Source organism: Lepidochelys olivacea (assembly GCF_965140295.1).
Source record: "Lepidochelys olivacea isolate rLepOli2 genome assembly, chromosome: 6".
NCBI lineage: Eukaryota > Metazoa > Chordata > Testudines > Cheloniidae > Lepidochelys > Lepidochelys olivacea.
Genome location: NC_140416.1, coordinates 40,816,435 through 40,841,559, shown reverse-complemented (window position 1 = coordinate 40,841,559; position 25,125 = coordinate 40,816,435). Strand labels below are relative to the sequence as shown.

The window sequence follows — 25,125 nt, the reverse complement described above, 5'->3', positions numbered from 1 at the left end:
CTAGCTTTATAGCCCTTTAGTGCTGTTCTGTTGCTCTATCTCAGAGAATCAGTCCCATTATTGTTTTTAATATTTATATTGCATTAGCAATTAGAGACCTCAGCCAGGACCTCATTGTGCTAGGCACTGTACATATATATAGCAATGACAGTCCCTACACCAAAGGACTTTCCACTGGGTCTCATTTTGCAATCCTTACACAGGTTGAGCAGTATGTATTTACTTAAATATTCTCATAGACTTCAATAGGAATACTTGCATAAGTGCTACTAAATGTGAATGAGAGTCGCAAGATCAGGCCCAAAGCAAAGGCGATGGGCTAAATTTTACCTGGGTCTTAAGTGGGTGTACAATGTAAGGATCCCTCCTTGTACCTCTTGCATGGCCTGTGTAGCTGCATGATAGAATTGCCTCTCTGCATGCGAGGGAGCACTGGGAGCATTCTGTAAAGTTGGAACAGAGCACTATAGGCTGTGTCTAAATGGCATGATCAAGCCCATATGGTTTTCTAACAAAGTAACTGGATAAAAACTAGACGTTGCTACCTGATAAGTTCTGTTTCCCTTTCGGTTTTGCATGCTATCCCCGACTTAAGAGTTCACAATGTAGTTTGCCTACTAATTACAAAGGATCTGAGTTTGCCACCATTGCTCATACTGAGTAGTCACTTACACCACAAGTAGCCCAGATGAAATCAAAGAGGCAATCCATATAGTATGGTACTTCTCCATGTGAATAAGGGTGGCAGAATCAGGCCTAGAGGAAATAAATAAACTAATCCTACACTACAGGATTCTGTAAAATGATATAGTGAAAGTAACAAAGACGTGAATGTACTGTAAAATAAATGAGTTCCAGATTTCCATTATACAGTACTTCTGACATTTCTATTTTAAAATTCCTTGTTTTATAGACATTCAAAAAATAGAAGGGTAACAGTAATGAGTCATATTTTTGCTGAATGATTATGTAATCTAGCGGGTGTGTGTTTTTTCCCATTTGGATATGATACTTTTCCACTTGGATATTATGTCACACCTGTTATAAATTTAAAGGGCCCAATCCTGCAAATATTGAGAGTAGTACTTACTACTTGGAGTAATCTCATTGCAGAACTGGGGCTATAGCTGCAAAATAATTTCAGTTCTGTCTGCTGTCCATGCTCATTACTTGCCAAAACATTCACCTTTTGGCTTGAAAATGTCCATGCTTGATTTCTGTACAAAGGTAATTATTTTTCTTAATGTTTGATCAAAATCTCCTCAGTTGTTTTAGAGTTTGTTAAGGTTGTGTCTATGTGTGCGTGTAATAAAATATACATTTCTCTTTACAAAAATTCTGAACAAATATTTTTAGACATGGTTTACTTTGAACCTCTTCTGCCCCATTTGTTAATTAACAAAAATGACCATTTGAAAGCTCCATACTGAGCATGTGCAATAGAAAATGTTCTTAAATCTACAGGTGTACGTTTAACAATGGAGGCATTGCACATAAAAGAAAAAAAAGAACTCAAAACTCTAGTGTTAGTGTAACATTAAGACTGCAAGGTCAAGAGCTCTAAAGTCAGGAAATTAAAAATTATGTTTTTTCCAGCAACATCAATGTAGCCACACTACATAAAGGCAAAATGTTCGTATCACCCTTAACATATTGGTTATTAATGTATATAATAACCTATAAATATTTCTTCAATACATTTGTGAAATATGTACATGTGATTTTTGGACTTTTCTGTAAGTGAGTTAAATGAAAGTTCTGGAATAATATTTATAATTAAACCAGCAATACTTTCATCCAAATAAGGTATTATTTGTAACTTGTGTACATGTGAAAAGAGCCAAATTATCTGCCTCTAATAAACTTCCAACCTATCTAATTACATTCACACTGTCACAATTTGTTTATAATTTGCAAACTCCTGCCTTCAGCAGAATCATTTCAATAGGAAAAAAAGGCTCAATGGGAAATTACAAACAAAAACAGAAATGTAAGACAGCTTGAGCATGTTTGAGCCTTAAAGAAAGAGAGGGAAAGCAAGGAATGAACATGAGAAGAAATATGGAGAATGGATTTGGATCATAATTTGAAAGCAATGATGTCTTGTTACTCTTGCTGTACAAAATAAAATTAGGAATGCATTACAACACTGTTTTGGCATATGAAGGTTACTATTTAATAATACTACCAACAAAAATATTTAATTTCCTATATGTCAAAAAATTCAATCTGAGTCCATTCTAATTGCTAAAACACATACAAGAACTCATTCTCTAATCAGCCATTTAACTCCTTCACTGCTTTTGCTCATGCTTGCTTCCAGCAAACTATCCAATTTTTAATCTCTGTGAATGTTTGCTGTTTGTCAGATATGCTGGCTTGAGTGTGCTTACAGGTTGTGTGTTTGCTATTTACATAGAAGCACCACCAGTTTGTCAGGTGCTTTATAGACAACAGCATGGATCTTATTTACCAACAGAACAGATACATCTCAAGCAGATGGTAGTGCAAGCTTCCCTGTTCCCATTCAGGGGTGTGCGATAAAAGAATTTCCCCTACCTATTCAGTTCTTGGCTTCTCCCAGGAAGGCCAATTGCAATGCCAATCAATGCATGCTATGGTGTTTTATTACAAGTGGACACCTTTCAAGCATCCACTGAATACCAAATTAATTTTACGCAGGCCACTGAGCAGCCAGTGGTAAGAGCTTTACACTATCACTACTTTCAGCTGGATTTGAGCCAGTGACCCTGAGGTAAAAGGTTTTCTCTCTCCTGTTAGAAATCTCAACTAAAAAATCCCCACCACAAACATTCCATTGAAATAAATGGAGCATTAAAATATTTGTCAGCACCCGAGATCCTTAGCACAGCAGATAAATGAAGGCATTTAAAAAATGCATTTAGATTCTTTTATAGAAAGCTCAGCTTTCTGAGGGTTGGTGCTCACAGCAGAGTTGTTTGACAGTAATATCATCAGCAACATTAAGCCCCAGAATAAGGGCCAGATCATTTAGTGCAGTGCAGCCACTTTGTACCACGCCACAGGCAGAATCTGACAGTAGAACCAGCATATTTTGCCTCAGGATTATCCTAATTCCAGGGGATCCTCTAGTGGCATAGAGATGCCATATATCCTATGGATTCCTATACCATTGCCCTCCTTGCTGCTGTAATGGGTGTAACTAGAGGAAATTGCATGCCTGAAGAGGGATGGCCAGGGTGTCCATATGTTGTGCCGTTTTGGCCTGTCATGCAGAGTAACCCCCTAAAGAGGATCTCCATATCAGATCCGTCTGCTGATCAAAATAGGTGCTTTTGAAAAGATAAGGCCCTACCTATTCCATAAAAGGAATAAAAGGTCTTCATCAAGGAAAATGGTGGATTCCCCACGTCTTGATAGCTTCAAATCAAGAATGGTTGCCATTCTGGAAGATATGCTTTAGTGAAACACAAGTCATTGGGCTCCATATATACGTATCTGGGTGAAATTCTATTACTTGCGTTATATGGGACGTCAGACTAGATGAAATAATGGTCCCTTCTGGCTTTAAAATCTATAAACCTACAAATGAATCGCTGAACTAGTATTTTATGATAGATTGTCTAACACATGGTCTAATGACCTGAACACAGGCTTGCCAGCCAGGAACTCATGAGTTCTAACCCCAGCTTTGCTACTGATTCTCTGTGACCTTGACCACATCCCTTTACTTCTCTGTGCCTCAGTTTCCTTATCTGAATGGAGAGTAATACAACCTACCTGCCTTAGAGACTTGTGAGAATTAACTAGTTGTTGTTTATAAGATGCCATGTAGTATCCTGATGATTCAGGTCTCTTACCTATAAACATGTTGGGTCAAATGCTCTGCTGATATAAATCCACTGGAATCAATGGAGTTATGCCAGCCAAGAATGGCAAAATTCACATTGATTTTAATGGGGCCAGGATTTTCACCCATACATTATAAAATGTGGTTTGTCTGAAACATGTTAAGACTCTGTGTCTGAAGTTTCAGAATATAAAAAGTGGAATATATCTGATTAAGGAGATTCTACTATGGAACTATAACAAAGGAGGAGCAGAACTCAGCTCTTATTTACATAGATATACATCCACTGTAACTCTAGGGCGAATTTAGGCTTTATATTAATCAATGGAGAGAATTTGGCCATTTAATAGCTAAGTGATCTTTTAGTTTACTTACTAAGCTTTATGTATTTCCAACAGTGTAGGTATCTGCCTTTACTAACATGTCTCCCTAATAACTGTGGTTCTTGTCTTTTTAAGACAAAGCAAAATGTTAAACTACCACTCTTGCAATTAACTACCTAATTATAACTGCACATTTCTTTTCTTTGTATTATTATTTAAAACCTCTTTATTTCACTTTTTAAAACAGACAAGTTTATTTGTTTTGCTCTGCACCTTTTTCACACCACTTCAAAATCTGTACATTATGTTTTCAACCAACTCCACCTAAGCACATCTGCTTTAGGTCCAGCCACAGCTGCACAAAGATACCACTAATGGAGCCACAGCATCCCATCAGTTTCTTAGCCAAAGTATCAGTTGTAATTGACAAATATTCTTCCTCATCAGTTGTTAGGATTGGGTTTGCCTGCAGGGCAGAAAGAACTTCTAGTTTCAATATGAGTGCCTGACAGGGCGGTATATAGAGCTGGGGTTTCAGGATTACCTAATGAAAGAACATTATGAAATTAGGGATTTACTTTCAGTGGGTGACAGTCGCATATGCAGTGCTCTAGGGAAGTACATGCTGGGGTGGGGAGGCAGTATTGGCATATTTCAGAGTAGCAGCCTTGTTAGTCTGTATTCGCAAAAAGAAAAGGAGTGCTTGTGGCACCTTAGAGACTAACCAATTTATTTGAGCATAAGTGAGCTGTAGCTCATGAAAGCTTATGCTCAAATAAATTGGTTAGTCTCTAAGGTGCCACAAGTCCTCCTTTTCTTTTTTAGTATTGGCATAGTTTGCCAGAAGCCAGGGTGCTGAAACAAGTTGTATGGGGCGGGGTGCTGAGAGCCTTTGAACTAAACTGTAAACCCTTGGCTGTACATAATGGAAACCACTTCCAGCCAGGGGGTGCAGTAGCACCCCTAGTTCCAGCACTATGGTCAGAAGGGCTGTGCCGCCTCAGCTCCCATTGGGTTGGGGTGCTGAGCCCGCCAGGGTCCGGATTAACAACTGATTAGCGCACTGAAGCGGCCCCCGGCCCGGCTGGGTGCCCTGCCCCGGGGCTGCCAGCAGCGCCTGCCCCACGCCCCGCAGCTGGCCTCCCCGCGCTGGCCGGTGGCTCCTCCCTTCCGGCGGCGGCAGTGGTGGCCTTTCCACTACTTGGCCCGGCTCCCCAGGCCGCAGGTCCCGTCCTCCCCCGCCATCTGTTGCAGGGCACGGCGGCGGCGCCGCAGGATCAGGCCCCTTGGCCGGCGCTGGGGATTGCAGGTAAGCGCAGCCCGCTCCCCGCGCTCCGATCGCAGCCCCGGCGCCGCGGGAGCAGCTGGCTCTGGCCGCCGAGCGTGCTGGGGGAGGGACAACTTCGCAGCGTCTCCTGTCCCCAGGCCCTGCCGGGGGAGCGAGCCCAGGGCGCCCTACAACAGGGGGCGGGGCACCAGAACACTGGGGCTTACAGGGCGCCAGGGGGGCACCCCAGCCTGAGGGCCGCTGCGGGGAGCAGGTGGGGAGGGGGGGTCAGGTGTGAGAACGAATGTGGGGGATGCTTCAGAGTGGGACACCCTGTGTTTAGGGAAGGATACGACAGAGGGGTCAGGAAGGGGACACTGGCTTTGGAGAAGGAGCTGCGGGGGGAGGTTGCCATACATTTGGATGGTGCTTCTTTAGCACAGGTCATGGATGTGCTCATCAGCTCACCTGCTAGGACTTTGAGGGGTGTTTTCTTGGGGGGGGGGTAGTTACAAATGTCCCCCATGTTTGTGGCCCTTAAAGCAGATGATAACCACCATGAAATGCAGCCACCTCTGGGGTGAAGAGCAGCAGCTCGCTAGCATTCAGTGGTGGTGGGAGAGCAGGGACATGGTTTTGGCCAAGGGCATCAAGGCAACGTGCTGTCCTTAGGAAGTGTGCCATGTGTCTTTAATGGCCAGGCAAACACTCAGGAGCTCCTTGATTTTTCAGATCTCACCTTCTGTATGGTATATTTAGAAGGATTAAGTACTAAATAAACTGTGGACATCTATGCTCCAGTGAGTCTCCATGTTTCAAATCTGAGGTTCAGACTACTAAACCATTCCTTCAGATTGTTAATTTATTACATGTTTAAATTAGATGTTGGGTTTTAGAGATGGATTTCTTGTGGACTTTGAGTTTTTATTTGGGGTCAAGAGGCTGCATGGAGTAAGGTCTCTACAAACTGGCCCTGGAAAAAAGTACGCTTCTCAGATGATTAGAAACATAAGATTTGCCTTACGCTTCAACTAGCAGTTTATTAAATCTGGTAGCTTGCCTTTGGCAGTGAGTAATGGCTGATGCCTCAAAGAATATGAAGAGAAAAATACTTAATGCATCTGGCCAATTGTACACTGCTCTATACTTGGGAAATTTTTCTTTCCTGACCCTGGCAGTAATCAGTTTATGGTGTGAAATGTGAAATTCAATGAGCCCATTTTAACATGTGTAATTAAAAATATTGGTCATAAAATCATCCAGCCCTTTTAAAAAAAAATCCAGTTACAGTAATTGACTTTCTGACCTCCTGTGGGAGGGAGTTCTACAGTGTATTAGTCCAGGGTGTGTTCGGGCTGATGTTTGTAGTGTTTCTACATATGCCAGTTATAGGTGGTCTTGTTGGCCCCTGTGGTCTCAGTGTGGTTTTACGCAGAGTTGGAGTATGAAGTACACCTTGCCAAGTATCACTTTTTAAAGGCCCTCAGTCCTAAGGCAATTTGTAACTAGTGCAAAAAGGAATATTTGCAGCATGTTTCAATAAGACACAAAATCTTTCCTCATCTATTTGTAACTCTCACTTACTGAAATGGTCATACCTTTGCAGCCTAGCAGTGGAGGCATGAAAAATCTGAGCACTTAACAGGCCTCATTTGCTTCACTTATGCATGTAACAGTAGTGATTTTTAATTCTTATTTTACTTTTCAGATAAGTGTCTTATGGTAGATTTGCTAGCATACTGTTTTACTTCCAGGCTGTAAATAACATGTATAAATCAGGAAAGGTAACTGTTTATTGTTTACTGTATTGATTATATTGATTTGGAAGGTTATGCAGAGTTGAAATAGAACAGAATCCAGACACTGGACTGGCAATTAACCCTGTAGGGAACACATGTTTCTATGGTGCTGCATATATATGTACTCAAATAATATAAACATTACAGACTTTAGATAATACAGTGAAATATGATCATACATAAAATAGCTTTCCTTGCTTCCTTTATTGTAAATGCTTTCCCTCTGCCTTTTGTCATAGTTTTGGAGGTACATTCACCTATATTATACAAATGTTGCTTTGCAGAGTCTTTCTGGTATTAAGATATGCTTTGTAAACAGGTGCAATTCCCATCCTGCACCAAAGAGGGTGCACACACTTTGGGTTAGATCAGAGGTGGCCAGTATGTGGCTCCGGAGCCACATGAGGGTCTTCAGAAGGTAATATGCAGATCCTTGTATAGGCACGGGCTGGAGCTACAGGCCCCAACTTTCCAGTATGCCAGAAGGTGCCCACTGCTCAACCCCTGGCTCTGCCACAGGCCCTGCCCCCACTCCACCCCTTCCTGTCCCCTCCCCTGAGCCTGCCGTGCCCTTGATCCTCCCCCCCAGAGCCTCGTGCATGCCACAAAACAGCTGATTGGAAGCTGATTGGGGGTGGCTGGGAGGCTGCTGATGTATTACTGTGGCTCTTTGGAAATGTACATTGGTAAATTCTGGCTCCTTCTCAGGCTCAGGCTGGCCACCCCTGGGTTAGATCCTCAATGAGATGCCCTAACCACTTGGATATAGAGTCATTCTGTCTCACGCTCACCCAATGACTATAATCATTTCCATAGTCAGCTGTTCTCATGTCAGGAATGAGAGCACAGACTCTTAAGAAACAAAGACCCTAGGCTCGATTCTGCTCTTATACCACTGTAAATCAACAGGTTTCAGAGTAGCAGCCGTGTTAGTCTGTATTCGCCATGCATCTGATGAAGTGAGCTGTAGCTCACGAAAGCTTAAGCTCAAATAAATTGGTTAATCTCTGAGGTGCCACAAGTACTCCTTTTTTCTGGTAAATCAACAGTAACTCTATTGAAGTCGTTGGACTTATGCTGGTGTAAAACCAGTGTGTAAGTGAGAGCAGAATCAGGCAGGCCCCTTCCTGCATTTATGAAAATCTTTAGTTACAAAATAGGGTGTGTGTCTATATGGGGACTCAGGAATATTAAGGCAAATCAACTAAAGGTGTGAAGTCAATGTGCAGAAACCCCCATGTGGATTTCTTCATTCAGGAGTAAAGTGGCCTTAGTTTGCTGTAACTAAAAGGCTCACTTTAATTTATATATTCAATACATTGTTATAAAATAACAACTTTGTTGTTAATTTTCTTTACAGATAATGAGCGAAATCGTCAGTTGGGGTTAATTGCTGTAGCTCCATTTAAGTCAGTAAAATGTTGCCAATTTAGCTAAGGATTTGGCCCAGAGCTTCTGATTTTCCTCACCCTTATGCTGTTGAAAATTGAAAAATTCTGCTGAAATCAGTGGTGTTACACTGAAGTAAGTGAGAGGAGAATCATAGAGGTTTTTGTAAATGTATCTAGGGAAGAATAGTATCACGGGGACTTACTTTGCCAGCTGTGTCTAAGCTGAACTCATTGGTCACAACTGGGATTTGTTTTGAAAATGGACAACATGATATGACTTGAGGAAAACAATAAACAGCCTTTTTATTCATTACACAATAGCTCCAGCCCAGGCAATCACTCCACATTGAATCGATAAGCAGAGGGATTTGGCAACAGGAACTCCTGTATATTTAAAGAAGGAAATGGCTAACTTCACCACAAAGGAAATATCTTTGTCTTTCTCAGCTGTTCCAGAGATTCTTCACAGATTGTTAGTGAATTGAATCGTACTAGAATTGAAGGCAGTTGTTTTATGCTTGTGTAACTCCATTGACTTCAGTAGTTACTCTAGATATACACCAGTGAGGGATCAGAATTAGGCCCTGTAGTGGGGTGCGTGCCCCACTCCTGCAGAAAAGGGGTTAAAAGCAGCCTTGCTAAGCTGATTGGGGAAGCAGCCACAGCTGGGGCCATGCTCAATCAGGGCCCAGCTGGCCCTGAGAAGAGGGTTGTGGGCCAGGAGCTGTGAGGAGTCTCACTCCAGCCCTAGAGGGAGAAGGGCTAGCTGCCTGAGAGGAAGGTACCTGAACTGGAGCAATACTGGGAAATAGGGCAAAGGATCTGGGGAGTCCCAGCCTGGTGAAGGCCCCAGCCTGCTCCTCTCCCCTGGCTCCCAGCCGTGCTGCTGGTGAATGCTGGGGGTGGTGGTTCCCCTTGCCTGGGAGCTAGGGGAGCGGAGCGGAGTGGGCTGGGGCTGGGTCACTCCACTTCCTGCAGGAAGTGGCCAGGCCCCCCTGTCCCCTGTGGAGACCAGGGGCTGGGGCCCCATTGGGGTGGGACTGGTAGGGCACGAAAATAGCTAGGGATGGCTCTGCTCCTGGGGAGGGGAGACCCACAGGGTGGGGGTACTACTGGGGCAGAACCCTGAAGTAAAGGGCACCAGGGTCTGGGAGGGACACAGGGGCCTGAGGCAGGTGAGCCACCGGCCTGCAGAGGGCGTTCCAGGCTGGAATTGAGCTAATTCCAAAGACGACCAGCAGGAGGTTCCGCGCCAGTGAGTCTTTGACTTTGCTGCAGGCCCAAATATTGGGGAAAGTAGCAATGACACACAGTGTTTGTACACCTTTTAAAAAAGCATGCTGGAATATTTTCATCACTGAAGAAAATTAGTATGATAGTTTCAACAGAATTGTTTTTTACCCAAAACATGCTCTAAGACATAAGTGCAACATGCTGATGTTAGATTTTGCTGAAATTTTTGAAACAGTCCTTCCCTTTTGAGAGAGTACTAAGGCTGTTTTAATTGCACCCACAGTAAGAAACTAAAGTGAATGTAGAAATCTCAGCTGGTTTCAAAATGGAATAGGCTTTTGCTGCCTCCTTCAAAGAATGACACTGGACTGCTCTCGTATTTCCTGATTAGGGAAAGACCTATGTGGAGAGAATGACCTTTTATCACTTTCTGAAAGTGTCTAGATTCTGGATATGTATTTTAAATTTAGTGTTTGAGAAAGGGTCAGATTGATGGTATTAGAAACTAAAGTCCTCTGTGCACAGAACAAATATAACATTTCCAGTAGTGCAAGCTTTCCCACTTGTAATGGAGCTCATAGTTACTTCCCGTCCAAGATTCTCACAACAATAGGTTATGTAGGGAAGAGTGTAGTACTATGCATCTGATATAGCAACATTTCTATGTGAACAAGAGTATTGGCTATTTTTAAAAAACAAATTCCCTTAGCATGAAAGGAAAAACAAACAAACAGCTGTAGTAATGGTTATCTGATCTCACTTCTCAAATCCAATGACAATTCTATTTTTAAATTTGTTTTTGGGTTGTAGATGTCCTCTTTATAACATAAATTATGCCCAATGGATAGTTCCCACAGTCTTTATTATCCCTTTTTCCAGAGCCCATTCATGACCTGGTTGGTGGCTTCTCTTATTTTGCATGCTGGCCTTCCTTTCCAAACCACTTGAGAGGTTTACTGCCATCTATTTTGGAACTGATTTTGCTTGCCATGCATTTTGAGTGACTCTGTTATCCATCACTGCAAACAGACACCAGTTAAGCAATACACATCAAAGGAGAACATGAAGCTGGTCAGAGGCTCTAGCTGGACAAATTCCAGCTGTAATTTTCCCTGTGGTTAATTAGTCAGTTGTGAAACTCACATCCTTTCAGCATACACACTTGTTTCCATACAGTGGAGCATAAAAACAGTGCAAAGCAGAAGTCTTGACCTGAGACTGATAAGTATCAAATAAATATTTGTAATATATCTATAAACATTAAAAATGAAAATACAGGACAATTGCTTCCTTATTAATGTACCACATTTCTAGTCCTTCTCTCTTTAAAAAGGGCGATGTTTATTTCTATACATTATTCACACAATTATAACTTCTGCACCTAATAGCTAAAGCATAAGGGCAAGAAGCTTGCTCATGAGTGAAACAGAGACTGAAGGCTTTTTGAGAGCCAAATTCTGATCATGCTTCTCTCTGAAGAACTAGAGGCAAGTGTGGAGCTGAATTGTCTGCAAGATATTCTTCCTACGCAAGCTATGGGGAGATTAAGCTGGGAAAAGGAGCAAGACCAGCTGGCAGAAAGAAAGGGTAGATTGCCCTGGAAGGAAGTTGGACTCAAGTCTCTCTTAGGTTGGCTGACTGGGGAAGCAGCTAACCCCATCACCCTCTCCAAAAGCAGCACTGAGCAAACTGGCCAGCTAAGCGTTGAAGGCCAAAAGAGGTGTCAAATTACTGTGCCGCCTCTGTGGAAACAAGAAGCTCCTGCTCCCTTAGGCAAAATGCTTCCTAACCTTCCCCTGGGGCAGTTTATCTCCACACCTTTACAATGGACTGGGCTTTAAAGGCACTGCCCAGCCTTTAGCCATCCTGAGTTATCCTTTTACAAGAACTTCTTGAAATACAGGATTTTATGTAGGACAGCTGATTGTTCCCGCCCCCGCCCCCCAAATAACTTGAACCTTAGAGAATATACAAGGGACTAGAATATCAACTCGTGTAGCTCCATAGTATTCAGGGAAGGTATGATGATTTACACCAGCTGAGGAACTCTGCCCAAGGTTTGCAATACACTAAAATAGCCATCTTAATCATGTTGCTATTTTCACCTTAGTTTGGCATCCAGATCTTCTAGGATTTCAATATTGCAGAAATCCTAATTGTTTCCCAATATTTGCTGAGTAAATCTGTCCTTTAAAGAGTTTAGAATAAGTATCCAATTATTCCATGTTAAAAACAGATTAAAACATTCAAAGTTCTTCCCAAGCGCACACCCTAAAGGTTTGTCTAAAAAATCCCTGTTATATTTGTTAAAGAGATTGCAGGCCATTTTGGTGGTGATAATATTTTTATAGTTAGTAGGAATTGGGATTAATGTTTTGAAAAAAGTGATGAATAAATGCATATAGCAGAAATGATCATTCTGGATATGAACCATTGCTTTAGAAGAGAGAGAGATACCTACAAAGTGTAAATGTGTGCATGTGTGTATAGTTTAGCTGTAATTATGCCTTGCTTGTATGTATTGTTATACAGACTTATTAAAAATGGAGCAAGGTTGATAGACAATAAATGCATCATTGGGATCCTTGAATTAATATGTCCAGAGGGGAAAAAGTAGAAATATTTTATTTTTTCATTCAGTTAAACTAAATAGAAACCAGAAGAAGCGCGAGGATCCCATACTACGCAGGTCTTGCTCATAAACAGTGGGGAAAAATGTAAAACCCTGGACCAAATCCTGCAGTCCTTACTAAGGCAGAACACCTATTGAATCCGTGGGAATGTCTCCTGTGTAAAGACTAAGGGTGAAGCATTAGCCCCATTGAAATCAATGCCAGTTTGCCATTGACTTTAATGGGGGCAGGATTCTGAGCTCGGATATCAAGATTTGCCCACTGGCAACAAAAAAACGGGACAAACCAGAAACAAACACAAAAGCTTTGAAGTGGTGCGAAGTTTTATTTAAAAAAAACTTGGGATTGATTTATTAATTTGGGAAGAGGAGTAATCATATTTCTGAATAAGGTAAATATTCAGTCACAGATTCTGTTCTTAGTTTAATATTTGATGCATCCTGTGTCCACAGATTTCCCTTGCAGGGGGATTGTTCAATCTTCTAACTGATATCATCATTAACTATATAAGTTGAGATAGGATATGGTACATTAAAGCCTACATTTTCGAAAGCAACTAGTGATTTTGAGTACCTCAAGTTTTGGGTGCCCATTTTGAGATCCTGATTTTCAGAAAGTTTTCAGCTCACTGAAAATCAGGCCCCTATAAGGTATATCAAGTTGAGGAGAAGTTGAGGCACCACCCAAATTCACTAGTCGCCGTAGAAAATTTAGGCCTAAATATACATTTGTCTTTGGGCAAAACTTCTACACTATGGGGAACGTGTATTCTCAGGAGTTCAGGGGGAAGGAAGAAAGAGAAGGGGAAATTAGCTTTTTTTTTTGTACATTATCTTTTTATCTCTGTTCTTTCTATAATTAATTTTGTTCTTATTTATAGTACTCGGAGGAACTTGCACTGGTAAAAAGGCATTCTTGCTCTGACGATTTTGTAATCGTCAAAATGTGGAATGCTGTGGTTAAAAACCTATTAAGGACTAAAGTCCACCAAGACTGTTCACGCACTCTGCTGCTAGTGCAAAAGGGCAGGAGTATTCTTATAAGACCGCCTTCCTCTAGGAATCATTGGCAGCATACAGCTGGAGCAGTTCAGCCTTTCAGCATGAGTACAAGTATCCAGAAGGTGGAAGCTTTGGACGTGAATAATTTTGTCCGTATTCAGTGGGAAGATGGGAGTAAGAGCCTTTACCCTGCTGTATGGCTAAGAGACAACTGCCAGTGCCCTGACTGCTTCCTGCATTCTGCTAAAGCACGCAAACTGCTTTTGGAAGACCTGGATGTTAACATTGGGGTGAAGGAGGTCACTTTGACAGATAGACAAAAGGTATTTTTTAAAAGAAATTTCGCTTTCATGTGTACATTTGTATAATAATTCTTGCCAAACCTTTCATCAGCAACCTGAATAGAGAGAATAGTACTGCAGCTGGAATATCAGAATATGCCATAATCATGGATCCGCAAATCATACTGTGTATTTGCAGGATTTCTAGGTATAACTGTCATTTGAGGAATCCAAATCCTTTCATTTTATGTCATTCTTACGGTAAAATCCACTTCAAAAATGTTAAGCATAAGGTATAGGAACCCCCAAATGTTCTTATTTAGTTTTTTCTTAATTAACTTTAGATAGATAAAACATTTTTACCATAGCCTTCACTTCTTAATCTCTAGGAGCTGGTGTGAGGATAAAATTGCAGACTCTTAATACCTTAGTCTTTCACTCCCTCAGACTTCTTTCCCTCTGTGTGTCTAACTCCTTTATGGAGGAAGGATAGTATGACTCCCCCACAAAGAAAGTAACTGTCTCATACCTCGTACGCTGTCTTTCTTCCTGCAGGAGACTTCTGTTTGTGATGTCACAGTAAAGCATGGAGTCCTTAAAGGCCAGAGCAGGGAAATTCTTTACTTGATTTAATAAATAGTTTCTAATTTGTTTTATAAAAGAGCATTTTTAAATTTATTTTACCTGACATTTACAAATATATAAAGTAAAATTTGAGGAGAGAACCCTCCTTTGAGTCAGATCTGCCCTCAGTCTCCACTGTGGAATCTCAGTGAAATCAGTGAGATTGCATGGATGTAACTAAGGGCGGGACTTGACCCTTTATATTCTTGCCAGCAAATAGTAAATGTTATAAAACAGATATGCAAACTCGATTCCCTTTATTTATTTTATTATTAATAATGTCCCTTAGCACTGGTATCTTCAACATGCTTGGGCAACAAAATGGCAAATGAAATTAATGAGGATAAATGCAAAGTAATGCACACTGGAAAAAATAACCCCAACTATACATACAATATGATGGGGGATAATTTAGCTACAACTAATCAGGAGAAAGATCTTGAAGTCATCGTGGATAGTTCTCTGAAGACGTCCACGCAGTGTGCAGCGACAGTCAAAAAAGCACACGGGATGTTAGGAATCATTAAAAAAGGGATAAGAGAATAAGATGGAGAATATCTTATTGCCCTTATATAAATCCATGGTACACCCACATCTTGAATACTGCGTACAGATATGGTCCCCTCATCTCAAAAAAGATATACTAGCATTAGAAAAGGTTCAGAAAAGGGCAATTAAAATTATTAGGGGTTTGGAACGGATCCCATATGAGGAGAGATTAAAGAGGCTAGGACTTTTCAGCTTGGAAAAGGGGGGATATGATAGAGGTATATAAAATCATGAGTGGTGTGGAGAAAGTGAATAAGGAAAAGTTATTTACTTCTTCCCATAATATAAGAACTAGGGGCCACCAAATTAAATTAATGGGTAGCAGGTTTAAAACAAAGGAAATTCGTCTTCACTCAGCGCACAGTCAACCTGTGGAACTCCTTGCCTGAGGAGGTTGTGAAGGCTAGGATTATAACAGGGTTTAAAAGAGAACTGGATAAATTCGTGGAGGTTAAGTCCATTAATGGCTATTAGCCAGAATGGGTAAGGAATGGTGTCCCTAGCCTTTGTTTGTCAGAGGGTGGACATGGATGGCAGGAGAGAGATCACTAGCTCATTACCTGCTAGGTTCACTCCCTCTGGGGCACCTGGCATTGGCAAATGGTCGGTAGACAGGATACTGAGCTGGATGGACTTTTGGTCTGACCCAGTATGGCCATTCTTATGCTTTACAAACGTAGGAGGGAAATAAGGGTTATTATCCCCATTTTGCAGTTGAGGAAGCTCAGATGCAGAGTTGACATGATTTGCTCAAGGCTACACAGTGAGTGGGTGGCAGAGCCAGGACTAATACTCAGGAGTTCCTGGCTTCCAGTCCCGTGCTCTGTCTGTTAGCATGCATTGTTTCTCTGAATTGTCTGAATTCAAGGTAAACGCCTACTTTACCCATACATATGAATTATAATTATTAATTAAACTGTAAGCTCTTTAGAGAAGAGCACCTAGCACAGGGGGACACTAATTCATAACTAACAGAAATAGATTTTAAAGGTATTCCCATCCACTCCTCTTGTGTCTTTCTCCTTCAGTCCTTCCAAGTGGTCATCCCCTTCACTCCCAAACTATTGTCACTTCCTCCACCCTTTTCCTCCTTGTCACTCCCTGCAATGAAGTGCTGCCCTTCACAATCTATTCATGTCCTGCTTTATTTTACTGCTGGGACCCATACAGAACATCCCACTGCTAAGTGCAGCATGGATAAAGAATGAAAGCATCCAGCACCAGTCAGGAAGCCGGGTCCCTTCTTCATTGTGAAACTGACCTCTTGTAAAAGGAGGGAATGTAGGTAATGCTTAAATGGACTTTTGAAAGTGTTTGCAGTTATATAAATAACAAGAGGTTGCCCACAAGAGACATTTTATTGCAAAGTAGCAAGTAATATATTTCAATTATATTTCTAGTAAGCAGATTGAATTTTCCTGGTCCCTTTGGTAGCTGTTTCAGGAAGGCAGATTTAATTGAATCGCTCATTGTTAATTGTCTTTTTTTATTTTATGATATAAGGTGTATATTACATGGCCAGACAAACACACCAGTGAATTTGAGGCTGAATGGCTGAAGAAAAGGTGCTTTTCTGAACAAGCAAGAGCAGAAATGCAAGAAGAATTATTTTTACCAGGTAAAAAGAAAAGGAGTACTTGTGGCACCTTAGAGACTAACAAATTTATTTGAGCATAAGCTTTCGTGAGCTACAGCTCACTTCATTGGATTCACCAGGTAGGGACTAAAATCTAATCTGTTATGCATTTCTTAAAACTATATAGACTATCACATATCTATAGGTCCACAGGACAGCATATATTTATATAATATAGCCCTTGTTTTGTTTTATGAAGTTTTGGACAGAATTTTAAAGGCATTGTAGCTGAAATGAAAAGGGCTCATTTATTTTTCTTGTCTCTATGTTAATAAGTAGCTAAGTGACACACCAAGGATCCTGTGCTAAAGTTTTTCGAGTTTCCTTTACATCATGATATCTAGAGTTTTATTGTCATTCTCCAATAATGTGGTGGTTATGTTCTCTAGAAAATTAATTTCCCTGGCTGGGATGATGTAGTTGGAGATTGGTCCTGCTCTGAGCAGGGGGTTGGACTAGATGACCTCCTGAGGTCCCTTCCAACCCTGATACTCTGTGATTCTATGAATTAACTTGTACACCATGCTATATAATGCTGTTCACATTTCTGTTGACATAATATGATATTGATGCACAAACAGGAAGCACTGTTAAAAAGCTGGCTTTTACTCTTGAGTGACCCACCATCACCAACCCCAGACCACTGGGTTTGCTGCAGTGTGTGGATGCTTATAGCTTTAGCCCCTCTCTCCTTGCTTGCTGTAGTACTGTGAGCAGGTAAAGTACTGAAGCTGACAAAATTTCTGCTCTCATCCTTGACAGGGTCTCTTTATGTCAGTTCTGCTCTGCAAGAAAAGTGATTCATTCTGGATTAAGAGTTATGATTTTATCTGTTAAAACAGGAATGTAGTTTTTATGAAAAGTGACTGGAGACGGGCTGCAAAAATCCAATCTGAAATATGCATTTCCCAAAAGTTCAGCAGTGTGCAGGTTAGGGGTTTGGGTTGGACTCATTTCTAAGCACAACAAAAGGACTGTAACCCTCCTGCCCGTCAGAGTTGGCAGCAACAAGGGCCGGGTTCAATATCTAGGGGTTCCATTCCAATAACACAATGCAAACCGGCTCGAGCTCCCACCCAGTGACCTGGGACAAATATATACCACCCCCGCTGGGCGCCTCCAAAAGGCAATACTTCCCCTCTCGCAAGCACATAGTCTGAGTGTAGCAAAAGTCTTTTAATAACAGAGAGAAACAATGTGGCATTATGTTGGGGAAACACCACCAACAGGATTCATAACACAACCCATGAGCAAAAACAACCCCACCCCAGGCAAATTGGGGCATGCCCTTTTCCCTTTGGTTCTTGAGTCCAGCAACCCCAAATCACCCAAAGTCCCAAAAGTCCAATGCCCCAAAAGTCTCTGTCCCTGGTCAGGGCAGCCCCAGAGTTCAAAAGTTTATCGGCGGAGCTTTACCTCCCAACCTGGGTGGAAATGGGACGGGGGTAAGAGGCACCTTACGTGATCTGAAGCTGACCACCCCATAGCTCCATAGCGGCGCTCCGCTCCGCCAGCCGCCCCACGAACTCCTTCGCGCAGCTGCGCTCCGCTCCGCCAGCCGCCCCACGAACTCCTTCGCGCAGCTGCGCTCCGCTCCGCCAGCCGCCCCACGAACTCCTTCGCGCAGCTGCGCTCCGCTCCGCCAGCCGCCCCACGAACTCCTTCGCGCAGCTGCGCTCCGCTCCGCCAGCCGCCCCACGAACTCCTTCGCGCAGCTGCGCTCCGCTCCGCCAGCCGCCCCACGAACTCCTTCGCGCAGCTCCACGGCCCACAAGCAGCTCCTGCCATCCACACACTGCTCCGCGTCGAACTGCTTCACCAGCCGTCCCGCAAACTGCTCCACAATATATCTTCAGGCTCCCCCACTACTTAACACAACACTCAGTGATTTCAGCTCTTAGGTGAATTCAGCTTATAGTAGGGGAGCCCCAGTGCTGGTGCACTGTCAGCCCAAAGTGAGCTCAGCAGCCTATAACTAGACTTCTAATGAAATCAAAATAAGCTCTGATATTCCACAGTGGAGAGAGGAGGAAGTGCAATCAGCATGTAAGGCCCTCACCAAGGGGCCCATGCCACCAAGTATTAATACTTGTCCCCAGCCTCTCTCCATTCACACAGTTTTGGAACCCATGACCCTTGCCTAGCGAGTGCTACTTAGTTGATGGTGAATCCCTCCATCATAACAAAAGGCCACGTACAGTTCCAAGCACAGTTCCCATAATCAGGGTAATAACAATTTATTCTTCCTGCCCCAATAACAGAGACACTGGGGATCCCACAGCAGCCAAAGTGACCATTTGGGCAGCTATGGTCTCATTCTAGGCGTGGTGGGTGTGCCTATGCAAATGAGATCGGCCCCTGAAGTTCTTTTCCACAACTTGCCACACCTCACCACCAGATGTCAGGGTGGAGCTCATCCTGACACTGCTTACAGGACAATTGCTGGAAGTTTGCAAATAATCATGGGGATGTAGGGGGGAGGGGGGAGGCACAGCAGGAGGTAGTTACTGTTGTTTCATTTTTAACTTTATTTTAGGGAGCTACAGGTGAAAAAAGAAAATTCCAAGACACATGGGGCTTGAAACTCTCCTGTGTCTGGGCTATGCTCAGTACGGAAGGGGAATGAGTATCGGGGAACCAGTTACAGCTTCCTGATTTGTAGCTGGCATGAGTTAGAGCATCCTAACAGAGTTCTGTTCCCTCCCTTCAACCTTCCCTGCCCCTGCCATGGCTCCTATAATGGGGTCAGTTGGAGCATCTGATGCAGGAGCCAGCTGTACACCAGCTGACAGCTTTCCCCTTCACTCACCCCCACCCCCAACAATGGGACTCTCAGCTGGCCCGGTATGGCCAGAATCCAGCTCATTGTACCTCCTGAATGGCACAAGGCGTCTGGTTTAGAATTGAGATCCTGGCACCTGATGCAAAGTTGCACAGAAACAACCAGTCAATACAGGTAAGGGTATTGTTTGCAATCATATAACAACTAAAATTGTTGCAAGTAGGTGGCAGAGTCTGGGAAGACAAAATACTTCATTTGGTTCAGTGGTTCTCGGCCTGCGGGCTATGGTAAATAGGTTGAGAACCACCGATTGGATTAGTAAATTTTTGCCATGTGGCAGAATAATCTGTGGTTGTCTGCCTGTTTGTCTGTTCAATAGTATGGGTTTTATTCATAATAAGACAAACATACATTCTGGGCCAGATTCACCTCCAGTAGCTCCAGGGAAGTTTTCAAATTATAGTTTCTTGCTCAGAAATCTCAGGCATACTGTAATATTGCACCTTGGCATGGTCTGAGTTTTTGTTGGCTTCATTTTTAATTACCAGTTCAAAGGTATACACTTCTAATCTTGGGGCATTTTGTGAAGTCTTCAGATGATATCAGGCCCAAACTCTCAGTCTCATGTTTAAATCAATTAAAACCCTGAATAATTCCATATATTAACTACTCAGGAGAGATTGAATATAATTTATGCTCATGCTTAGCAGTTTCTTATCTTTCTCAAAATCCCTTGTTCTTTTTTTACAGTATCTGACACTAGCTCAAATAGCCTTGAAACATCTGTTCCCCTGAGAGAGATGCTTCCCTGGGTTCCCCGTTACTGCCTGATTCAAAGCCTATTGAAGTTAATGGGAGTCTTTCCATTCACTTAATGGAACTTTGGATCAGGCCGTTGAAACTTTCAGAATGGGAACATTTATTGTATAGAGGCAGAAAGTTAGTCTCCTGTCTTTCCGCAGAAAACAACTCTAGTTTCTCTTCTCCTTTTTTCTGGGGAGGGTTGGCGGAAGGTGGCTTGAGTTTCTCCCTGGGATCCACATGCAGAAAGGACCCATATTTGTTGAGTGTACCTGTCATATGCGGAAGTGTTGGCAGCCATCTCTGTGGCACTTTTTCCCCTGCAAAGGGAAGGTGCTGAGCTGGCTGAGTTGTGGGTAAGGATTGGGCAGTCAGACTTTAATAACTAAGGAAGGGGATACTTTGTTGTTTGGTCAATAGTTTTCAGAAACTTGGTGTTCCATGATAAAGATGAGACAATTGTTTATATATATTTTAATACAGCAATGATATTGATAATTGAGCTGGCTTTATGTTCTTGTGTGTCTTTCTGCTCTTCACCATGTTCCAGGAAAAGAAATGGTTGGATACAGTGAACAGCTTCTTTTAATTTTCCTCAGATTTCATTTACAAATGGAAGCTTTCATTATGTAAATTGAGTGTTTGCTTTCTAGACACACATGGCCTGATTCTCCTCTTACACTGGTATAAATAAGGAGTAACTCTCTTGAAGTCATTTACTCTGGTGCAAAACGCATGTAAATTAAGATGAGAATCGGGTCCCAGTGGTATGATGTTACCAGTCTATCATACCAAGCCAATACTCTTTCTGAACAATTGTAATAGCTAGTCTAATCCCTAACCATCATGCCTTAGGTTAGAGGTTAACCTCTACTGTTGATATTGTCACAGTGGTGGCATTTCTTTTACAAGTAGTTATTTGTTTTTGCTATTGGGTAATTTCGCCTTTTTATGATAGCTGTTGGTAAAGAACAACATTTCTGGTTTCAAAAAGTAGGTGTCAAAAGTATGTCAAAATCATAGAGAGGAGGAACAAACACATCTGATTTATTGAATGCTCCCTGTCCCCATGTGTGTATCAGTATCTGAGGGTCCTGGCCCCAGGTGAGCCAGGCACTAGAGGGTTTTTGCCTTTCTGGGTGTGCTTGAGTACCACTTCCTAATGCTTTCATGTGATCTAAGGTGTCACTGTCCCCTGGCGGTGTCTGAGACCCACTCCCTGCCCCGCCTTGGGTGTGCTGGGATTTGGCGGCCTTTGACTATCTATGAGGGTCTGTCCGCGGCGGCGAGTTGTATGGGCCCATGGTGCCTGGGCTCCAGCAAATTCAGGGCCCTGAAGGCCCAGCTCCACCAACGTTCGGGTCCGGGTCTCTCCCCGGCCCCTCCTGCTGCCCTGTTCACCTCCCCAAGAGTGTCTCTTGGCCCCTCTAGTGCCACATTACATACAAATGTTAAATAATATTAAGTGATATTTGTGACGGTGGACACCTGTCCTTCAGAAACAGGCCTGAGACCATTTCCCGCCAAAATGCCGTCAGATGGTAACTTCCGGTTACTCCTGATGTAGGCTGACTTTGGGTTTCTTGTACCTTCAGCTGAAACAACTGGTTCCTGGCAGACAGGATATTGGACTAGAAGACAACTGATCAGTTGAGTTTGGTAATTCCTCAATTCCAGTGAACTGACAACCTAGCAAAGGCTGGCTCTCCAGTTCATTAATAAGCGCATGAGCCATGCAGTCCTCCAGGTTTTTTTTTAAGCACATAAGTCTGTTTTGTATCAGCCTGTCATAAATATAAAGGGAAGGGTAAACCCCTTTGAAATCCCTCCTGGCCAGGGGAAAGCTCCTCTCACCTGTAAAGGGTTAAGAAGCTAAAGGTAACCTCGCTGGCACCTGACCAAAATGACCAATGAGGAGACAAGATACTTTCAAAAGCTGGGAGGAGGGAGAGAAACAAAGGGTCTGCGTGTCTGTCTATATGCTGGTCTTTACCGGGGATAGACCAGGAATGGAGTCTTAGAACTTTTAGTAAGTAATCTAGCTAGGTATGTGTTAGATTATGATTTCTTTAAATGGCTGAGAAAAGAATTGTGTTGAATAGAATAACTATTTCTGTCTGTGTATCTTCTTTGTAACTTAAGGTTTTGCCTAGAGGGGTTCTCTATGTTTTTGAATCTAATTACCCTGCAAGATATCTACCATCCTGATTTTACAGGGGGGATTTCTTTATTTCTATTTACTTCTATTTTTATTAAAAGTCTTCTTGTAAGAAAACTGAATGCTTTTTCATTGTTCTCAGATCCAAGGATTTGGGTCTGTGGTCACCTATGCAAATTGGTGAGGCTTTTTATCCAACATTTCCCAGGAAAGGGGGGGTGCAAGTGTTGGGAGGATTGTTCATTGTTCTTAAGATCCAAGGGTCTGGGTCTGTAGTCACCTAGGCAAATTTTACCAAACCTTGTCCAGGAAGTGGGGTGCAAGGTTTTGGGAAGTATTTTGGGGGGAAGGACGTGTCCAAACAGCTCTTCCCCAGTAACCAGTATTAGTTTGGTGGTGGTAGCGGCCAGTCCAAGGACAACGGGTGGAATATTTTGTACCTTGGGGAAGTTTTGACCTAAGCTGGTAAAGATAAGCTTAGGAGGTTTTTCATGCAGGTCCCCACATCTGTACCCTAGAGTTCAGAGTGGGGGAGGAACCTTGACACAGCCATACCATAATTGGGTTTGAAAGTCATGAATGAGCTCCACTGGACTTGCATTTCATTCCTTGTGAAATGCTCAGCTATTAAGTTTTCCTGTAAAGGTTTTGAAAAATAAACAGTTTTCAATGGAGCGATTTCAGCTCTGCCATGAAAGTGAGGATGAAGACTGCCAAACTGCTGATGGTTCATCTTTAATGTTTCTTAACTGCTCAGCTTTTTATAACTTGTATCCTTGAATCCTATCCTATGGTAGCAAAATGGAAATTATATTGACTATACTTAAAGAAAGAAAGAATATACAATGCTGACATGATAGAATAATGAAAAATGTGAGTGGGACTGGGTACCACCAGGAAACACTGGCAAAGAACACAATCCTTGTTGAGAACAGCTTTTTAATAGATTCTCAAGCTGTAGATTTTCTTGGATAAAAGAAAAATAATGTTCCCTGTTGTTCCGCATATGGGAAAATAATATATTTTGTGTGACGTAGAATTTTACAATACATTTTATTATGCAGTCATTTAAATAATTTAGATGGAAGAATTTAAGTATTTTAAAAGCACAGCTTCTTTTCAATTTTATAATTTGGAAAAAATACTTAAATCTAGATACCCCCAACCCCTACAATCCCTTCCAAAATTATAAGGGTTTGTAGAGCAACTAATTGCACTAAATGTGAAGGTATGGTCCTGTATTGCCCCTGGCTTTGGGAGCTGAGGCGGAAATATCTGCAAAGATACCTTTGCATTTTTTCCCCTGTTGTTTGTCTCCCCGCTCCCCTGCCCCCATTGGAACCACTCTACTTACAATTCCTCTGGCTCTGGTGGTTCCTGGGACTTCAGAAGTAGCTCCAAGGGGCAGGAAAAGGGAGTTCTGCTGAAAAGATAGTACAGCCAGGTTGTAGTTTCAGCTCCGTGGGGCAAAAGAGGTGGAATGATGTGTGTGTTCATCCCAGTTCATTCACTATTTCCCTCAGCCTGCCTATTCTCTGTCCCTCCCTCTCCATGGACTCAGACCATGGTCAAGGCACAGAGTTGGGGGGGGATCAATGCCTTCCAAGAGTGAGTGGGAAGAATCACATGCTGAAGGTCCTCTCTGCTCAGGCATTAGGATACACAGTCTAAGCCATCGCAGTGAATCAGTAGAGAAGCCTTTCACTTATATTAATGCAAATGTACTTAAACTAAAAGTGATGCACACTCATATCAGAAATATATGCTGGAAACTGTGGGTCTGATCCAAAGCACTTTGAAATCAATGGAAAGATACTTTTGATACCAGCAGAGTTGGATCAAGTCCTAAAAGATCATTGTTAAAAAACAAAAACTAACAAGTCAAGCATAACAGTTTTTAAAGCTGTAGGATATGCTATGTTAATATTGTGAATGACTATCAGTCCAATTTAATCTGAGGTATTTGTAAAGTGTTTATCATTACTTCTGTTATAACCAGTAGTCCAACTATAGAAAACATATAGGACTGTCAGCCAGTTTCTTCTTTTTTAATGGTAAAAAAAAAACAGCCTTCAACTAGTACTTAAGTACACTGAGTTACTGCCAATTTTTGGATATGTTTATTACAGCAGATATTGTTTGCACTGTTGTTGTTGCTGCCAAATTGGTCCCAGGATATTGGAGAGATAAGGTGGGTGACTTAATATCTTTTATTGGACCTACTTCTGTTGGTGAAAGACGAGCTTTGTAAGATTGTCATATTCTGGGGTGCAATTCAGACCAGTGAGAGGTTGTTACTGGTTGTCTGGTAACACTGAGTGACTTTAAAATGCTCTGCTGCTGTAGCTCCTTGTGGGTATGTCTACACAGCAAAGAAAAATCTGTGACTGGCCCATGCCAGCCGACTTGGGCTCGTGGAGCTCTGGCTGTGGGGCTGTTGAATTGCTGTGCAGGCTTCTGAGCTTGGGCTAGCGTCCAGGCTTTAGAACCCTGAGGGGTGGGAAGTTCCCAGAGCTTGGGCTCTAGCCCGAGTCCAGAAGTCTACACAGCAATGAAAGAGCTCCACAGTCCAAGCCTTGTGAGCCCGAGTCAGCTGGCATGGGCCAGGTGTGGGTTTTTCTTTGCTGTGTAGAAATACACATACCCTGTGTGGATGCTCCCAGCCAGCATACAAGCATGCACTTGGTGTCTGTGTGTTGAGCAGCCCTGGTTCAGCAACTCTGACTCTAGCAGCCTGCTTGTTATACCACAATCACACTCTGGTCTACGCCAGCCTTGGTTACTACTAGCCAAGTGACCCCCAACACATCCCCAG

General features: G+C 42.5%; 1 protein-coding gene across 2 annotated transcripts in view; it reads left to right on the top strand.

Moving 5' to 3' along the window:
• Window positions 1-5,255: 5,255 nt before the first annotated feature.
• The window catches only part of BBOX1 (gamma-butyrobetaine hydroxylase 1), a 74,607-nt gene continuing 54,737 nt past the window's right edge, over window positions 5,256-25,125 (top strand). The window contains exons 1-3 of one of the 2 annotated variants that reach the window (XM_084631658.1): window positions 5,256-5,464; window positions 13,538-13,802; window positions 16,437-16,551. In XM_084631658.1, the coding sequence (XP_084487784.1) occupies window positions 13,581-13,802; window positions 16,437-16,551 (337 nt within the window). In that variant the 5' untranslated portion in view covers window positions 5,256-5,464; window positions 13,538-13,580. Of the gene's footprint in view, window positions 5,465-13,358; window positions 13,803-16,436; window positions 16,552-25,125 lie in introns of both variants that reach the window. The other variant, XM_084631657.1, reaches the window with a different exon arrangement.